Consider the following 20073-nt stretch of genomic DNA (forward strand, 5'->3'; position numbering starts at 1 on the left):
TGCATGATTCCAACTATATGGAATTCTGGAAAAGGCAAAACTATGGAGATAGTAAACAGATCAGTGGTTGCCAGGGGTTTGGGGGGAGGGACTGATGAATGGGTGAAGCACAGGGGGTACTTAGGGAAGTGAAGCTATTCTGTATGATACTGTCATGGTGGATACATGTAATACCTCTGTGAAAACCCATAAAACTGTAGAACACAAGAATGAATCCTAACGTAAAGTATGGATTTTACTTAATAAGAATATATTAATGTTGGTGCATCAGTTGTAACAATGTATCACACTAACGCAAGATGTCAACAATAGGAGAAACTGTGTGCTGGAGGCTGGGGGGATAACAGGGGGATATATGGAACTCTGTACTTTCACTTAATTTTTCTGTAAATCTAAAACTTCTCTAAAAAATAATGTCTATTAGTAAAAAAAAAAAAAAAAAAAAGAGGGAAAAAGGAAAAAAGAAACTGTTCCGAGTTTCCCTTAGACAGATATTTTGCTGATAACAGAGAATATTGACATACAGAAAAATAAACTTGCTTTCTTAGCCATAGTGTAACCACTATTCAGAAAGTCAACAGGATGATGGGATAAGGGGCTGGAGGGGAAACAGCAAGGAGCAGAGGTCGTGGACCAGAGGAAGGAAGGAAAGCCCTAAGGGAGGATGGCAGGGGACAAGTGGAGTCTTTCCAGTTTACCTCGTTAGTTCCAAATGTGTCAGGGTTATCAGGGCACTAAAATTCTAACTTGATGGCTGACGATAATTAAACAGAATGAGTTGGCAATATTTCAATCCAATTTTCCCCCTGTGTACCACAGGTTTATCGTGTGACAACCTGTCATTATTACCTGCCCACTGTTCACCTGGAACCGAGAGGAAAAATTAATGGGCATATTAGCATTCGAAAGGAAACATAACACCCTAAGAACTTTCTATCTCACCATGCCATGCCTGGATCTGTCAAAGGTTTCACCACCCCTGGTGCCTGTGATTAAAAATGATCCTAGAGTCTGAACTTCATGACTTGAGCTGAACCGAGTCATCTCCATGGTTAATTTAAAATGTCACCCATAAGATAAAAGTAACTATGTAGTTTTCATTGCATTTGACTTGAGGATAATATTTTGAAGATGTGCTTTCCAGAAACTAGCAGGCTCTCTACAAATATGGGTTTCAAACTACACATTAAATTCTGCTATTTATTCTGATGGCAACCCAAGGGACATACAAGTCATGTTTCTTTTTAATCCTCTTACATACTTAGTAATAATCTTGAATAACAACTTGTGGTACGTATTTTCATTTAATTTGGCAAATGTGCATTGTATATACAAGGGATTGTGCCAAAATACTTTTCAGGTCAGCAAGTCATTCACTTAATTACACAGCAAACAAATTTTAAGGATTTTCTCGAGCCAGGGACAACACCAGTGCCAGGAGTTGGGCATATAATACTAAGGAAGACACAGTACCTGCCCTCAAGGTGTCACAGGGGAGCGTGAAAAGGGGAGTGACATAAAAACATCCTACTGATTATACACATTGTACGAGGAAGGCTGATAGTCACAAACCAAGTGTGTTTAGGACTCAGGAGAGCTACACATTCCCCAGAGCAGGATCCGCTTTCATAAGGAATTATTTCCCAAGTGAAGAAAACAATGACATTTGACAAGAGACACAAGAGTTTTTCTAGACAAAGGGAATTCTCTAAGCCTTAGATCATCTTTAGACTCTAAGAAACCAAGAGCATGAAAAGAAGCAAATGTTCAGGATTGAGAAAGATAGGTAGGTGAAGAGTAAAAGGGGGTGAGGGCAAGGCCAGAGGCTTGTGGGGTTTTTTTTATGCTAAGGAGTTGGGGCTTTATTCTCAAAAAGATTGGCAGAGGCTAAAAGGTTTGCATCAGAAAATGGTTTCAAGATTTACATTGTGCTCAGGGGGCTTAATGTTGCCCCTAACTTGACTAAACTTTAGACAGGTTTCTCCCTGACTATAGGCCCCTGACCTCCCTTTTCGTAGAGTACTTACTTTAGAAGACTCTGAATTATAAATTCTTTCTCTGCCCCTTTGAGAGGTAAATCTTCTCCCAGCCTTCTGCCAGTTCTACAACCCTGGACATCTTTCCCAAAGACCCAGAACCCATCCCTTTGACATGTAATCGTTCACGGAAGATACTGCTCCAGTTCCTAGTCTCTATAGGTAGCTAATAAGTGACAATTTGCAAACACAGATAGCCTAATCAAATGGCTAAAGTCCTCTAGCATTTTTCCATTTGCTCACCCCAGTGATTAAAAAGTCTCCCGCCTTTTGTCACAGCAGAGTTCACTTTCTCTTCCCCATTGCCACCGTCTTGACCCCTACTGCAGTAGTCTTGAATAAAGTCTTGCTTGCCTGTTTAACTTGTCCATGTGACTCTTCTTTGACAACATGTTAGAAAAATCATTGGCAGAGATGTGGAAGGCAAATTAGTGGAAGACAAGGTGAGTGGCAGGAAGGTGAGTTGGGAAGCTATAGAAGTAAATGAGATGAGCAATGCTGGAGTCTGGAATAGAGGAAGACAGTAAAGATAAGGGAGAGACACATGTGGGAGATGTTACGAGTCAGCTCCCTAATGAATTGGATGGTGAGAGGGAAGAGAAACCAGGGTGATTCACAGCTGTTCAGAGTGGCCCCGGCAGTTACAACCTTCTCACACACTTGCCTGACACCACAGTAGACGGGGTGGCCTGCTGAGCTGGAGAGGGGGAAGGAAAACGAAAAAGGCAGGAGAGAGTGGGGGTGGGAAGGGATAGGTGATGGAAATGATATAAAAGTGGCCCTTGGAAAGATGGTTGATAAGAAGCACTTACAAATGCCTCAAAGGCAATTGATAACACCTAAAATATCTGAACGGGATTTCAGAGTTAGAATATTGTTACAGGCAGAATTGGGGAGAGAATATTCTCAAGCCTGGAGAATGAAGAGCAGGTAGAGGAAGCGGGGGGGGGGGGGGGGGGGGGGGGGGGGGGAAGGGGGAGACTGTAACTCCCTAGACACCCCCCCAAGGCCCAGACCACATCATCTCAGGAACTAAGAGTAATCGATCCTTTTCTTCTTATCTTTCCAATCATCAGCATGTAGCACACGATGAATGGAGAAGCACAAACGAGGAAGAGAAAGCCAGAAAAAACACATCGAAGCTGTGTTCTGAGCAAAGATGAAAGGAGTCAGAGGGAGAGTGCAACCCGATCACAGCTCATATGCTTAACGTTGCATGAGTCTTCTTTCTTCCTACTTTGGATACATTTGGTTCATGCACTACCAGTAATAAAAGAAGAAGTAAAAGCAAAAGGTCCAATACTATCTTCTAGTAAATAACAGAAACCAAAGTTCCAGGTCAAACAGTTCTAGAAAATGTCATCACCTTCCAAGTTAATCTGAAGGTTTCCTAACAATGATGAAAAGTTCTATTTTTGATGAAGGGAACTCCGTTACAATGAGGATTCCTAATGTCACATACAATGGAATTCTAGAACAACAAAATGATCTATAAAATTCCTTGGAGTGCACTCCCAGTGTTAAATGTGATAGAAGCAATTAACTGTAAGGTTCTAGAAGGCACCTGACAATGGGCATTAGAAAACAATATAATTTTTGTCCAGGTACATTCATTAGGAAGGTAATACTCGCAAAATTCCAAGATACAGGGAAGAGCCACCACTGACAATTTACTGCCAGTGCTCTAGTATTTGGAAGGGAGATAACAAGCACTTAACAGTGACATGGAAATCTTGGCTACATGGGTTGGCCAGCCAAATACATGTGAAAGTCAAGGTGAAATACTGTGTCCAAAAGCAAAAAGATTCATAACCAGACCCAAAATTTAGTTAAATACTATACTCAAAATGTTGTTTAGAGGGCTTCTCTGGTGGCACAGTGGTTGAGAGTCCGCCTGCCGATGCAGGGGACGCGGGTTCGTGCCCCGGTCTGGGAAGATCCCACATGCCGCGGAGTGGCTGGGCCCGTGAGCCATGGCCGCTGAGCCCGTGCGTCCGGAGCCTGTGCTCCGCAATGGGAGAGGCCACGACAGTGAGAGGCCCGCGTACCGCAAAAAAAAAAAAAAAAAAAAAAAGATGTTTAGAGACACTGGTTCAAGTCTCTTTCACAGTTTTAACATCTTACTGTCAACTGCACATGACGGTAATGCGCAAGGTCACCGACGGGTATTGGGGAAACATTCAGTCATGCAGCTCTGAATTTGAGCTGATTGGATACATGTGAAGAATCAGAACAGAAGATGTCCTAAAATCTGTTATACGGGCCCAAGTCTCTTCGTGAAAGCAAAAAGAGTAAACAAATTATATACAGACAACTGCCGTGTAGAGATGTGAACTAGGGCAGTCTAAAGAAAACACAATTCTAGCATCCGATAACCAAGGGAATGCTTTAATTCTGCTTATCAGTGACTCCAGAAGAGGGGCAGTGGATCAGTGATTCGGGAAGCCCAGTAAGTATTAAGAAAGAGTGCTTTCCACCAGTATGAACTATGAAAGGCCTGACGCTTTTATTCACATAACTAGCAAAATAAAATTGTAGTTCTAAATCATTCTGCAAAGAGGTTATTTTCAGACCAGCACATATTTCTGTCCTTCGTTCTGTTCAGTTCAGTATCTTTACCAAAAAGTTGGATCAACACATAGAATAAGTATCCATCTTGTTGAGGATCAAAATCTGGTGTTATCTCTGACTACAATGTTTGGCTAGAAATAGCCTGAAATTTATATTACCTTGCATTTAGATTTCCAATTTTAATTACTCAAATTCCAAAAGGAGAATATTTGGCTTGATAGTAGTTCAGGGCAAACAGAACCTTTAAGAAAAGGTCAGCATTAACCTTTTAGGTTTCCATTTTCCTTAGCTCATTCTGAGGCACCTAAAGAAAGTAATTAGCTTACATTCCAATTCCCTGAATTTGGAATAGCAGGGAGGTCAGGCCAAAAGATGTAAAGAGAGAAACTTGGAGGTTAGTGATACATGAGCCTAATTCCTAGTACCTAGAACAGTGCTTGGTACATAATAAGTGTTCAATAAATAGTTGTTACATGAAGAAGGGAATGAATGGACTCAAAGATTTGGGTGTGTGGGTGGTTACATCCTGGCCTTTTAGTTCAAAAATCAGGTGCCGAGTTACGCAGACAAGACGGTGCTTTCAGAACAGATGTGCCCCCCGCAGATCCACGATGGGATGGAGGCCCTCATTCCCTCAGCCGCTGAAAGTGCTGGCTCTGTTGACAGCTCACAGCTGAGCCCCTCTCTAAGAAGGACGCAACCTCACTCACGGTTCGCTTCCTCCCAAAGGACAGCCTGAACGATCTCCAATAACCCTTGCCTCAGTTGGGACAATTCTAAATGGCAATCCCAGATCCAAATGTCCCTGTGGGAGTGCTCTGCTGCAGTCGCATCACAGCTCAGTTTGTCCCTCTCCCCACTGCTACTCCTCGCTCTCCACATCCACCGTTCCCTCCTGGAGAATCTCCAGTAAACCTCCTAACACATAAAGCTCAAAAGTCTCAGAGTGGGTTTCCCAGGGAACACAAACAAGAACAAGAACTACGACCCCAAATTCTTTTTTAAAACACATTTCTGTAGCAGGGACATATATACACTACCAAACGTAAAACAGCTAGTGGGAAGCAACCGCATAGCACAGGGAGATCAGCTCCGTGCTTTGTGACCACCTGGAGGGGTGGGATAGGGAGGGTGGGGGGGAGACACAAGAGGGAGGGGATATGGGGATATATGTATACGTATAGCTGATTCACTTTGTTACACAGCAGAAACTAATACACCATTGTAAAGCGAGTATAATCCAATAAAGATGTTAAAAAAACCCACATTTTTGTAAGTGCACAGCTATGTCTTTACCAAGCAGGAGGGTTGTGGTTAGAAAGTGCACTGGATTAGGAGAGAGGAGATGTAAATTCTTACTAAAATCCTGTCGCAGCTGCGTGAGCCTGTGTGAAGCCACCTTTGTAAGTGTCCCTCTGCTGATGCCTGCAGCCAGTGTATGCGACAGCCGTCTGTAAACTATGAGGCACGAGGCAAACACTGTTATTATGTATTATTAAACATGATGCCGTGACCCTGCAGTGGCTAATGCCACACCAAACACACATTAACATAAAGAAAGAAAAAGTATCAAATCTATGCAAAGTTCTTAGAAGAAAGTCTTCAAAAAGAAACGTAACAACCATTTGAGTTCATATCCCAGAGCTGGCAAACTGGGAAGGTAACAACAAACCGGACTAGGTTGGTATATAAGCAGTGAGAATTAGTCATTATTGTGTGTGTGTGTGTGTGTGTGTGTGTGCGTGTGCGTGTGCGTGTGCGTGTGTATTGTACACAGGATAAACCAACAGAAAGGAAAAATGTTCCTTTGGGCAAGACTTAAGAATATACCTGCAATTGATGGTTCTCATTACCCAAGGCTAAGTTTTAACAAGGAAAGAAGAATACAATGACAGTATGAGCACTTCAGGCTATTTCCTTGTCTGAGACCTAACTAACATCATTAGCATCTAATAAAGCACAGCTCTGGAATCACTTCTTATTTTCTTGTACACAAAGCAAGGCTTTGGATCATAAACAGAATTAGATAATGAAGGGGATTATATTAAAAATAAGATCATTGTCCTTCAGCCTAATATTTCCCTGGTATCTGAGTCTTGGAAGTTAGCAAGACAAGAAATGCACTCGTGTATAAGCCAAGACCCCCAGGAACTGACAGGTCAGGGTCTCCATGCTTATGAAAAAATCAAGGAGCTCAAGGTTCCAGATCAAACGTGCTGCTCAGCAATCCCTCCCAGGCCACTCACTGTCTCACTCTTCAAATGGCTATTTCAAACTTTCCCTTTTCTTTTTCCCTGAACACGGATACACTTCCCTTCCCTACTGTTAGCTAGTAACGCTTGCTCCTTGTGTCACTAATAAAAGTAATCAGAATAGAACTTCTGCTTCTCCCTGGTACCAAATCCCCCAACCTACCTGCCTCTGTACCCACTCCTCTGCCTTCCCTCCCCGTACTCCGGGGGACTGTCCCCACCCCTCCACCGTGCACTGGACCCCATCTCCACCTATCCAAAGGCATTGCTCCTGCAGCTGGCCCTCTCTCTCCTGAATCAAGTTCTCCCTTTCTAGTGGACTGTCCCATCGGCGCGCACACCAGCCTACACAGCTGAACTAGCTTACAAATTAAAAAAAACCCAACAACAAACCTCCCTTGATTCCACATCCAGCCCCCATTCCATTTCTCTTCTTTCCAGTTAAACATCTCAGAAGGGCAGTCTATGTGGAATCACTTCCTTTGGTCCCATTTGCACATGAACCTACTCTATTCACCTTCTTCCCTCTACAACCTCTTGTGAGGTTACTAATAACCCCCCTCTATCCAAATCCAATGACCAGTTCTTAGCGTGCATCTCCCTCCACCTTCACAGAACATTTGACCTAGTTGTCACTATTCTTTTGTAAAATATTCTTCTTCTCTTGGCTTCTAACCAGCAAGCTCTCCTGTTTTTTGTTTTTTCCTAGCTCACTCTGTGCTTCTTGGTCACCGCTGGGTCCTCTACATCTGCCCCAACTCTATGCACCAAGTTGCTGAGCCCAAAACCTCAGAGGCGTCCTTGAATCACCCTTTCCTCCTACGCAGTGTAGCTAATCCATCATCTGATCCTACCAGCATTACCTCCAAAATAGATCCAAAGTCCAACTGTTTCTCCCCAACTCTGCTACTTTAACTCCCTCAACTTCCAGCACACATCTCACTTGGAATATCATGTTAGCCTTGTATCTGGTGCGCTGATTTTTACTTTCACAACCCAGCAGTCAATTCTCCACTCAGCGGCCAGAATTATTCAGAATAAATGCAGACATGTTATACTCCTTCTCAAATAATTCCTGGAACCTCTCATTACATTCTGAATAAAACTCAAAGCCTCTCCATGGTCTACAAGCCCCCTCCACGTGGCAGCCCTTTCCTACAACTTCAAAATGACTTCATACCCTTCTCCACCCAACTAACCAGGTTCCAGCCACATGAACTTCCCTGTCGTGCATTAAATAGTCCAAGGATGTTTGCACCACAGGGCCTTAGCACGAGCCACTTTCTCTGCCTAGGGACACTCTTCCCTCAGAAATCCAGGTGCATACTCAACCTTTACTTTTAGGTCTCTGCTTAAATGTTACCTTTTTAGAAAGTCTCTCCCTGATCACCTTATCAAAAATAGGATCCTTTGTCACTCTTGCGTTATTTCCCATTACAGCACTTACTGCTATATCACTTATTCACTTGTCTATTTCTCCAAATGGAGTATAAGCTGTATGAGGGCAGGCACTTTTCAGTATCCCCGTCAACTGAAGTAGTACAAGAAATATGGTAAGCAGTCAACAAATATATGGATTTATGAACAGAAGATTTATTTGGGGGGTAGAGAAAGATCCAAAAACAGAAAATTGTCCAACAAACCAGAGTCTGGTAAATTAAGGTAAAGTCAGTTTAAATACAAAAAAGCATTTGAAATAGTATTGTGAAAGATTTAAAAACAAGTATGCTATTAAAAATATTTTATAAAAGAAAATAACTACTACTTGGAAGAAATAGGGAGCATAGTGATTAAATAAGTATTCAGAATGTCAGGTCCTTAGAATTTTCCTTAAGTTTCTTGGGCCTCAGTTGCTTTATATATAAAATGGGGATAACCATGCTACCTAGTACACAGAGGTATTGGGAGAATTAAATTATATGATATGTGTAGAAATATTAAGACATTTGCTAGCTCACAGTAATAGTACAATATGCATTAACTACAATTATTTTTATTTATCGGCATTACATTTTTATTAAGGATAAATACAAGATACAGACAAAAGATAGGGGAGAACAGTAAAGGAAACTAAACACAAAACTCTGAGTAAATGTCAACTCAGGAAAATAGAAATAAACATAAACACTTGCAAAGCAATGGCCAGTGCCCTTCAGAGGACAGACTGACATCATTTAACTCCTCAGACAGATTTCAAATGGAACGCCTACCTTCACCAAATGGAGGCCTAATCTCTACTGAACGGCCCTGTTGTCAACTTGTTAGGATGGGGAAAGGTTCAATTTTAGATGAAGCAATCGATAGGGGGAAAAAAATCAGTGTTTTTAGCAAACTCATGAAGCAAAACGCACTTAACACGTTCTGATGCTTGCAATCATTACAATGAATGATGTTGGAGCTTTAAAAACTTTCCTAAGTAAACACGGCAGGAGGAAAATTTTTAAGTCCTATGTCATTTCTACAGGGATCAACGTTTATTCCCGTATAGTACACCCTGAGGAAATATAGAGTTTAACCACTGCATTTAGCAGATAAGGCAACTGAAGCCTGAAGAGGGTAAATGCATTGCCCAAGGTCATTCAGCTAATTAGTGGTTAGATTGGCTTTTGTCACGCTTGCTTATATATTCGATCCCTTCCTTTCGTTATTTAAATGTTTACTAAGAAAACAGATACATAGCGTTTCCTTAGTTCTATCATACTCCTCATCAAATGAGAAAAAGCTCCCTGAGCTTTTTCAGGGATTATTTATGCTTTTCTTTTTCCACCACTGTTTGCTCAGAGTAAGCACTCAATAAATGTGTATTGAAAAAATGACACTGTAATGTTACACGTCCTGGTTTCATCTTTCAATGCCTAGCATCTAGGGTGATAGCCAACATATAACTGATACAAATGTACAGTTTTTGGAAGCATGGATTCATGCATGAGTGAATGGCTCCACCATCTTGGCATGTTTATCAGAGGCAATTGAGTCATCCATAAAAACTGAAAACAAAACAAAACAAAATCTAATGATCCACATCCCCCCATTCTGAAGATGAGTGAAACATGGTGACTCACTTACAAAGAATAGCACAGGGAAAGTAAAAAGACAGGAACTTCACGGTGGAGAAGCCAGGCAAATACAACCTTAACGAAGAGATCAGGTTACCATCACAAGCATGTCATGTGGGAATCGGGTAACCCCTGATATGACGGGATGGGACGGGTACTTCGCCTCTGCAGTATTCTTTCTAAGAACCTACAACTCCAGTCTAGTTATGAGTAAAACAACAGATGAAGCCATAATAGGGGCTATTGTACAGGTCACTGGCCTGTATCCCTCAAGACAATCAAGGTCATGGGGGTGGGGGGTGGAGGAAAGACTGACAAACTGTCAGAGACCAGAGGAGACTGGGATTAGTTAACAGTAATGAAGCAATATCAGTTTCTGTGGCAAATGTACTATGGTATAAAATGTTTAACAATGAGAAAAACTGGGTAAGAGGTATGTAGGAACTCCTAGTAGTATCCTTGCAACTTTTTTGCAAATCTAAAATTTTTCCAAAATAAAGTTTATTTTTAAATATTCCATGATGGACAGCAGCTGATGCACTTAAGAAATGTACAAGGACTTAAGAGAGGGAGTTTGCAGATATCTGACCAGATCGCCAAATATGGGTTTCACGGGTGTGAATGCCTTGCCATCATAGCAGTCTCTTGTACTAGCTGACACAATAAAAGTAAATCAAATGATGACTCATAGTTTCTTTCTGTAATCTTTAATATATACTAGTGTTTTCCATTCTATTTCTGAAAGTGAGAAAGAGAGTTGGAGGGTGGCGATGGTGTGTGCAGTTTGGTGAGAGGATATATATAAAAAAAAGGGCAGCCGCTCTGAGCCTGGCTTGTGGACTTGCAGATTGAAGGGCAATGTCATAGCAGTGTCTTTTGGAATAGCAGCTCCAACAATCACAGCTACCATTTTGGGAAGGCTTGCTAACGTTGCCAGACTGTGCAGCGGGGCTTTCATATACAACATTACATGTAACCCGCAGCACCCTACAAGGCTGCAATTATATTCTCGTTTGAGAGATGAGAGATTTGGTCATCAGTAAAATTACTTTATCAAGGTTGCAAGTGAGATTCAAACACAAATGTTTCTGACGCTTCTACTGAGTCATTAAACAAGGAAGACAAGGAAATTCCATTAGGACAACTGCCTAAATATCTAATTAGCCACAATCATTAGTCTTAACCAGATAATAATATACTGAGATATTATCCACTATATAGATACACTAAATTGTAAATGGCCGGATAATATCCATGGTGCTGAGATACTGTATGTAAAAGCGTTGTTGAACACTGTGTTTGATATACAACAAATGTTGGCAATGCCCCCCACCTTTATAGGCTACGCCCCCCACCTTTATAGGCTACATCTGTTTTCAGTTAGTTCCAAACTAGTTTTTACTTTTCTGCTTTAGGCCCTAGACTCATGGCCACTCAGAAGTGCAGAGTAAGCTGATGCCTGAGTAAAGTTTAGCCAGTTTACCGGAGACAGAGTTACATCTTGGCCAGTATCAAGTCATTCCAAACATAAATATGTATGTCATGTGTCAGTGAAACTCTTTTGTACTTAGAAATATAAGAAATTTTAAAAAACTGATTACCTTTTGCCTAGACTATATGCTTTATTAAGAACCCATTTATATACTTCATTCTGATTATGGGACTGAGTTTCTGCTATAATTATTATAGATGTACTTGAAGAATTTTTTTTTAATATGGCTACTTTCTCCTTATGTTCTATTTCAAGTTGAATAGACTTTCCTCTCTTGGACCACATAACCATTATCTTGAGGATTAATAATTCATAAATCCAGTGAAAAAACTATAACTGTTTTAAGCAAGTCTGAAATTTACCAATAAGAGCAGAAGGAGAGAAAGAATAACCCTCTCTGTGTTATCATTTTAGAGGAAATGCCGCCAGGTGAGTTGGGGCTAAATGGAAGGGAGACAGGAAGTATTTAAAATACTATAGCCATCTTTCTCTCTGCCAAAATAAATATGGCGATGAAAAGGGCTGCCCTCCCGTAATTACCATGGAGTCCTGCCTTACAGACAGAAGCAGGGCTTTGTAGGACAACAAACATCTGAGCTTGTAATCTAATGTGAATAATGATCCAGACACATGAGCAAGATTCTATTAAATGGTGAAGGAGAACAGCCACGTGCTGCCTGGATGAGTCACTTGGTGTATCATCAAGAAAGGGAACTAATTTTTTGAACCCAGTAATGCAGGACCTGCTCTAGTTCGGACTTGGATGTTGACAATAAATGAATGACCCAAGAGGATTCACCCGCTTTGTTCTTCCAGGATGCAGGTCAGAGCACATTCCTAGAGTCCCTTTTATCTAGATGTGTTCTCTCTATTTCATTTCATTAATGCTTCAGAAATAACCTATTTTGGCATGCACTGCACATTGGGATTTGAACTGGTTTTTGCCTTTATACTCAGTTTGAGCTGTCGGCCTTCCCATGAATCTGTAGTCACTTGCAATTTGGAGCCGGGGAAGAAAGGGTGAGTGTGAATAAGTCCATAAACCCCCAAGGACAAACTTTCCTGAGCAACCACAGTTGAGAAGCATCATCACCATATATTAAATGTAGAATGACTGAGTTGGCTGCTTTTACTTCTAATTCATATGTTGTTTTCCTCAAATCTTTAAAATGAGATAATGCTTTGATTCCCTCTTTGAGAGTTTCTTTGTTCTTCTGGGTCCCAAAAGACATGGCTGAATTTATTGGACTTATATTTATATCAAGTCACCTCCCCCAATTTGATATAAGAAGTTTCCTCACATAGATGTTTTATCACATAAGAGATGATAAGGAGAGTACTTGCCAGGAAATGTCATCTTGTAAAAACTCAAATCACAATTACCTCTGGCAATAGTGGACAGATAATGCCCCAGAAAAGATAAGAAGAGGTCACTGAAATCCACAGATAAGCTTCAAATCTCATTTCAGCCAAAAATTTCAAAAGCTTCCCCACTCCTAACTGACTCTCCTCAGAGTTGACAGTAAGCTGCAAAATATTACTGGCTTGAGATCCAGTCTCTTTTTTAATTTTTCAAACTTGTAAGCTATTTGTTTAGAAGTTTGTAAGAAAAAGAACATAAAACACCATTCTTTTATCATTAGTAGCCTCTAAAAGTCAGTTTAATTGACACTGTAGCTACATCTCCCATTGCAAACATATAGATCCACCACCTTACGGTTAAATTAGATTTTGTGCTAGTCTGGCCCGCATAATCTCATTTACATTAGAAAATATAATCTGCCATTGGCAGAAGGGGGAAATGCAGAGGCTCAGGGCATTGTTCCTCCTCCACCTCAAAGCATCCCTACCAAAGGGAACAGGAGTGAAGGATGGAGCGAGAAGGCTGGGGAGAAGCTGAAGGATACTGACGTTTACGGAAAAGGATGAAGAGGGTTGAGGAAGCTGACGCAGTGAAAGAATGGAGAGAGAAATTCCATACAGGATGCCCTGGTAGGTTTAGTGCCTGAGTTACGGGGGAAGCGGATCCTTGCTCACTGTCACCTCCAGATCTGAAAGTCCCTGCCCCACCCTGAGACTGTCCCTGAATTTCGGGACTTCCATCCAGTACACCCCACTACAGATCACAGGTTCAGGAATCAGAGCTCAGAAATGTGCCCCCTACTCCACTCCTGCCAGTTTTAACTATTTTCATCTTCTACACCTTCAGGCAGGTCCACACTTGGGGCCAGTTTGGGTTTTCGTTCATAAATCTCTGGTTCTCTACAACGCTCCCTTCTCTCTGTTGGCATCCCTGCCTGTGCCCTTGGACACTGGCCCTCATCTTCTCTGCCTTTACTGCACTTGACTACTGGCCCCCACAATGAAGAAGGAACCGAGAACCCTAATATCCAACACACCTGTCGTCTTAACTGCTTCTGGCCGACGTTCCCCAGTTACCTCATATATTTTCATGGTACAGACAAAGATCTAAAATAGTGACTGGAATGTAAAAAATGCCCAATAAATATGGAATATTGAGCAAGGTGAACTAACAGTTATATATATTTAAAGAAGCATATGGAAAATACGAACATTGAAAAGGAATTTGTATGTTGACTCAACTTAAGGTTTCAGAAGCACTGTCACCTCATCAATGACTCATTTTACCCTGACATTTACTACGCTGTGGGCCTTTCTTTGACGTCATACAATCACATAACAGCTAGAAGTGAAGGACGTGTCTTCCCAGATAACTCTGTCACCCTGGCATGAAGAATGAGGACAGTATTTGGTAATGCAGCCTCCAGGAAGAGACGTGTGCTGTCTTAAGAATTTTCTAGATGTTACTATACCATGTTGTATCACCATCATTCTGCTTTTTTCATTTTAGGTCAGCCTGGGACTAAAATGGTTAATAAACCAAGAGATCCTAACGTGGCATCAAGAGCAGAACTAGTTTATTCTGATTTCCTTTTCTAGTTCCATCTTCTTCAGCCCACAGAGCATCACTTGGGGTTCACATGTTACTACACTTCCCTTCATTTCTTTAATCATGACTTTCAGACACAAGATGAATCTATCCATCAAACCAAGGAGGATCAAGAAGCTGAAAACAGGCTGATCCCGTGATATCCATTAGGCACTTCCAACTTACAAGCTTCCCGGAGCTTCTCTTTGTCATAGTGGAATCCTTCATAGTCTTGTAAACTGATTTTGTTCACCCGGATCCTCAGACGGTCTGGGACAGACTGGGGACTGTAAAACAAGAACCGCATGGTCAGATATCAAGGAGAGAATGGAACTGGGAGTCATATGCACCTGGACGGACTAAAGGCAATATCATCTCTTCTTATGAAGAAGAAAGAGTTCACATTCAAACCAGAATCATGGGATCTTGATGAGAATACAGCAATTATCTGGAGAACACGTCTCTGCAAACCTCAAGTTTCTGGAACGGAGGTAAGAACATGGGAATAAGCAGAAAAAGCTTCTGGAGCCCACTCATTTTTTTTTTTTTTTTTTTACTAACTTATTAAAAACTCCAATAAGATTCTGTGTTCAGTTCCACAATAAATGAGATGCAGCTAATCTGAAGTGCTGAGAAGTGGTGTAGAGCTGGAAAGAACTGCTTTAGCAAATATGCCCGTAACAGCTTGGCTCTCAGAAGACACAGGAAAACATAAAAATCAAACCAAGAATCCAGAAAGCACGGGGCTGAGAATGAAATGGCTCCACACACCTCGAACTCCCTGGGGGCACTTCTCAGTCAAAGCCAATTACAATAAATGTTGCCTGTGATGGTGCCACTGAAGACCCCAAAATGGAGGAAAAGTGTTAAAACACGTACAACATGCATTCTTTAGGAAGAGAAGCAAGTATTTAATTCATTTTAAAGGAATTCAAACTGGTTCAGGATAGATAGTGAACAATTAAAAGGGGGTCGTACCAAACTTTCTGAAGCGTCCTATTCACCCTCAGAAGGCTTTTACCTGGATTCCTTGGATGTTTTTAACTAATATTCTCAAAATAGTTTAATCATGGGCATTAGTCGAGGGAAATAATTTGATCTTCATCATCACCACTATGGAACAGTACATTTATTCAATATATTAATATAACACAATCCCCATTTGTCTTTATTGCTTCTCCTGTCTTATATTATGGGGTAGAAGTCCCCATTGACTGAAGCAGAAAGAATAGCATTAGTCCTCAATTCACTTCAGGAAAAGAAAGAAAGAAAAGAAGGGAAGGAAGGAAGGAAAAGAGAGAAAGGGAAAAAGAAAAAAGGAAGGAAAGACGAGAGAGGAGGAAGGGGCAGGAGAGAGAAGAAAGAGGAGAAGGATGGATGGAAGGACAGAGTGATACTTGAAAAATATTGGCAGGATACCTCTACCCCAACCTCAGACACACATGCACTCACACACACAATTTCACTGCAGCTCTGGAAGAGGGAGAAATAATTTTAATTTCATTCTCTTGTCTAAAAACTCATTTTAGGGCAAAGTGTAACAACTCCTTCCATACATACTCCAACTTAACAGGCACTGGTGAATAAAACTGACATGTGTAAGTTGGGATGGGAGATGTGGTTTAAAGCACATTTGTGAATGAGCAGAACCTTTAATATCACATGTACCCACACCGCCATTTACAGGTAGGGAACCTGAGATTCAGAAAGGTAAAGTGATTTTAAGGTCACAGAGCTACTAAGTGACAGAGCTGGGAGCAGAGTCTTGGACTCTTCATTCATTCCTTTTATGCTCCTTCTATTATACGATGCCAAGAATCCCACAGATTGACAGCAAAGCCATAGAGCCTGGATTAGCAGAGTCGGACGATCCCTACGTGATGCTCAGACTCTTGGTCAATGAACAATCGACAGTGGGCTGGCTAAGTAAACTGTTGGTACAAACAGGAGAACGCAGGGCAAATATTACAAATGAGTGTCTACCTTTAAAAGAAAGTCTGAGTACAATATGTTGTTAAGTGAAAAAAAAAGTCATCGAAAATTACATATGGCATAATCTCCTTCATGGGAATTGTGGAATTTAGGAGTTCATAGAGAAGTGTCTGAAGAAAATGTTCAGTAAGCTGTTTGAGATGGTTACCTGTACATGGTGGGATTTGGGGATTATTTTACACTGAGTATCATCATTTTTAGAAAAGTAATGCAATTATTTTAAAGGTACATCAATAAGTAAATAAATGGTAACTCGGGGCAAGAGTAAAAGTAAGGATTATATCAGTGTTAGGTGTTAGATGTAAGTAGATAGGAAAGAATTACTAACAGAGTAACCACACACCGTTCACACCAAATGCGGATTTTGAAATTAAGAGGGGCCTGATCTTTTTTTTTTTTTTGTCTGCACCACATGGCATGTGGGAATCTTAGTTCCCCGACCAGGGATCAAATCTGTGTCCCCTGCAGTGGAAGCGCGGAGTCCTAACCACTGGACCGCCAAGGAACTCCCAAGAGGTGCCCGATCTTTTTAATGTCAAGTTCACTCCAGTGAACCGCAAAGATTATAATTAGCAAACACTCTCCTGCAAGCGTAGCAGATAAGAGGGAAGCTGGAAACATAGAACGCGGTGGCCCATCATACCCTGTAACAGGAGAAGAGAGAGGGCAGAGGCTGAAAGAGCTCCACCAAAACATTTTTTGAGGTAACAGCAGATCTAGTGGCAGTGAGCTCTGGTCCTCTCCAGTGAGCTGGAGTCCAGAGCTGGCTATGGCAGCAGCTGCCAAGTTGGAACTGGGATTCAGAGAGTGACTGCAGACCGGTCCCCGCACCCCTCCTCCAGGGGGCTGCCCGTGGGCTAACCAGTGTGAACCACCTTTCTCAAAAGCCAACACTGTCTGCTGTCTGTCCACACACTTCTGCCTTCCAGGTTCTCATCTGAACCCACTGATTCCCACCACACACTACTGCCCCTGAACCACAGCCTCCCACCAATCTTATAGAACTTTCCAGGTCCCCTATGAATTCATATATTATCTCACTTCATCTCCAGAATGGAAAAGAGTGGAGACTCTCACTAACCAGCCGACACTCTGTTCCTTCCACTTTCTACACATTCACTCTTCTGCTCTCATCTCCCATCTTCTCCCAACAACCTGCAACACATCCCACTTTCCCACCAGTGGCAGCTTGCTTAAAACCAGCCTTCTGACTAGGGTACCTGGTATTTGGCCTGCTATCAAATGGTGGCCCAGATCAGGCCAATCAGGACGGTTGAGGACATTCACCCAGAGGGTCCCTGATGGATAATCCCTTTGAATTACTCTGGACCCTGGTATAAAGAGTAGGTACAGGAGGCAGCTCAGCAAAGTGGTTAAGAGCTCAGACTGTAGGTCAGATGGACTGGATTGGACGTAAAGTTCTTCCAGTTACTGGTTAATCAGGAAACTGTGCTTCAGTTTCCCCACAGGAAAGGTGGGGATGATAACAGTATTCACCTCACGGGGATGTTATGAGAAGTAAGTGAGTCAACACAGGTGATGTGCTTAGAAAAATGTCTGGCACATTGTAAGTGCTCGATATTAGGTATTATCGGTATAATTATTATGCTGAAGCTTGTTCTTTCAGGTAAGGTCCTGCCTAATAAACACGAGCAACTGCTACTGTCAGGTATTGGAAGGAGATTAGGGCACATGCAGGAACTCCCTAGGTACTTCTAACAAGCTGCTGGGCTTCCTCCGGGGGCAAACCGTCTAGCCTGGCTGGTGTCATGATTCTCCCGGATCTTCTCCCGCTTGGTATTTTACAGGTCAAGTGATAACATGAAAACAGACAACTAGAACATGGGGGAGAAAAGTGCACAGAGATTAAATGAAAGCCAAGTAATTCGATTGTGTCCCTTGATGGCAAAATATATTAGTGTCCCATTAATGGCTGACCGGAGGTGAAGGATGACAAAGCTTTTCCTTGGACTCTGGGGAACAGCAGTGCCATTAGTTTTCTAAAATTAAATTTTGCCAAGAAAGTTAGCAGAGCATAGAAGAGACTAACAACCTGGTAAAAATGGATTTGCCTTTGTGCCAACTTCTACCCCAAGCTACTCTATACTAATTTAAGCTCTGTATCAGGGGTTCTAAACCTGACTTCCATGGAACCCCTCAAGGTCCCTAAAAATAGGACTCAGCAATCAGTGAACGTCCTTTAAAATCGGGACAATGGCCCCAACCTGTCGCCTTCTCATGAATTTCCTCTGAAACATCAAGAATACATTCCTTGTGTAGAGTGGAAGTTGATGGCTCTGAACTTAACTCCCAAATATCCTCATCATGACTTTCTCAAGAACCGTAATAAAAGCACCTCTCGCTAAAGTCACTAACAGGGGCCTCAAAATCTCCAGACTGTACCTTCTCTCTCCACCTATGCACACCTGTTACCCTGAGATGCTGGAGGGGGCGGGGGGTAGGTGCAGAGCCATCACGACAACTCCCTGAACACAACTTAGATCTAATTCTCATCGTTCTCTGCTACCCTTTAGTTCCTGCCGATAGATTTTTTTATTTGACTCTTCAGAGACTTTCAATCCATTAGTGTCAAATTCCTTCCTCATGCCTCCAACCTTCTTCATTCTTTCAATCAATTTCTTTACTACACATTGTCTCTCACAGACTGATAAAAGACTCCTCTCATCCCAGTCTCCTATGTACAGGCACCCCTCATGGACGGAAGGGATGAGTTGGGTGCTTTTGTTCCCACTTCCAGACAATTAACATCACGTAATCCCTTCTTCTCATTGGAAACACAAATCACCTGGCAGTAACACCACTTAACCTTAATACAGCACAGCCCATAAAGCAGAACGCAGAATCAGCAAAATCTTAGTTCCAATCTGAACTCTATCAATTAACACACATTTGACATTCAGCGCTCTAAAGTTACCTTCTCGAAACCATTTTCTGATCTGAAAACAGGACTGATAGGAATATAGTGAGAACTGAATGAGAAGATGCATGTAAGGCAGTTAGCACACTCCTGTAAATAGTAAGTTTTCAAGTACAATGTAGTTATTTTGTTACTATTATTAGCCTCTTGATGCTTCTTCAATTTCCACAGGCCTTTTTAAAAAACTGAGTCCTGAATAGTAATATCACAGCAGAAGCCATAGTCATAGCTCTAAATAGGAGTTAGTAGATCTCAAACCTTAGCAGCATTTGAGTCTGCTGACATGGGTTGGGAGACAAGGTGCAGAGTTACATAGCCATCTATCGTCCGTTGAATGAGAATGCAAGTGGGGACTGTGAATGTTTGCAAGATATTCTACTTAAAGATATTAAGGATATAAATCCTAATTCACATTACAGAGGACATCCTTAAAGCTGTATAATTAGTCTACATTTTGTACCTTGAAAAAGTCCTGTTTTAACATTTCTTAAATGGTTCAGTGTAAGACTCACCCCTAAACCACTACGTAGACTCACCGGTTTTTATGACAAACTGTAATTTAACTGGGCCTTTGTTACTCATATATAGAGTTTTCCTTTGCAAGGTAGAAAAGCATCACAAGTCTCTTGAGGCCTGATATAATAATAATAATAATGAGGAGGAGGAGGAAGAGGGGAAGAAGAAGAGGAGGAGGGAGGAGGGAGGGGAGGAGGGAGGAGGGGGGGGGGGGGGGGAGGAGGGGAGGGGGGAGGGGGGGGGGGGGGGGGGGGGGGGGGGGGGGGGGGG

General features: G+C 41.9%; 1 protein-coding gene across 1 annotated transcript in view; it reads right to left on the bottom strand.

Moving 5' to 3' along the window:
- Window positions 1-20073, bottom strand: part of DGKI (diacylglycerol kinase iota) — a 445841-nt gene that overhangs the window by 105534 nt on the left and 320234 nt on the right. Inside the window, exon 22 of the mRNA XM_029234512.1 lies at window positions 14544-14644. Coding sequence (XP_029090345.1) covers window positions 14544-14644 — 101 coding nt within the window. The remainder of the gene's footprint in view (window positions 1-14543; window positions 14645-20073) is intronic.

Source organism: Monodon monoceros, unplaced genomic scaffold, assembly GCF_005190385.1.
Source record: "Monodon monoceros isolate NGI ecotype Baffin Bay Population unplaced genomic scaffold, NGI_Narwhal_1 Super_Scaffold_2, whole genome shotgun sequence".
NCBI classification, from domain to species: Eukaryota; Metazoa; Chordata; class Mammalia; order Artiodactyla; family Monodontidae; genus Monodon; species Monodon monoceros.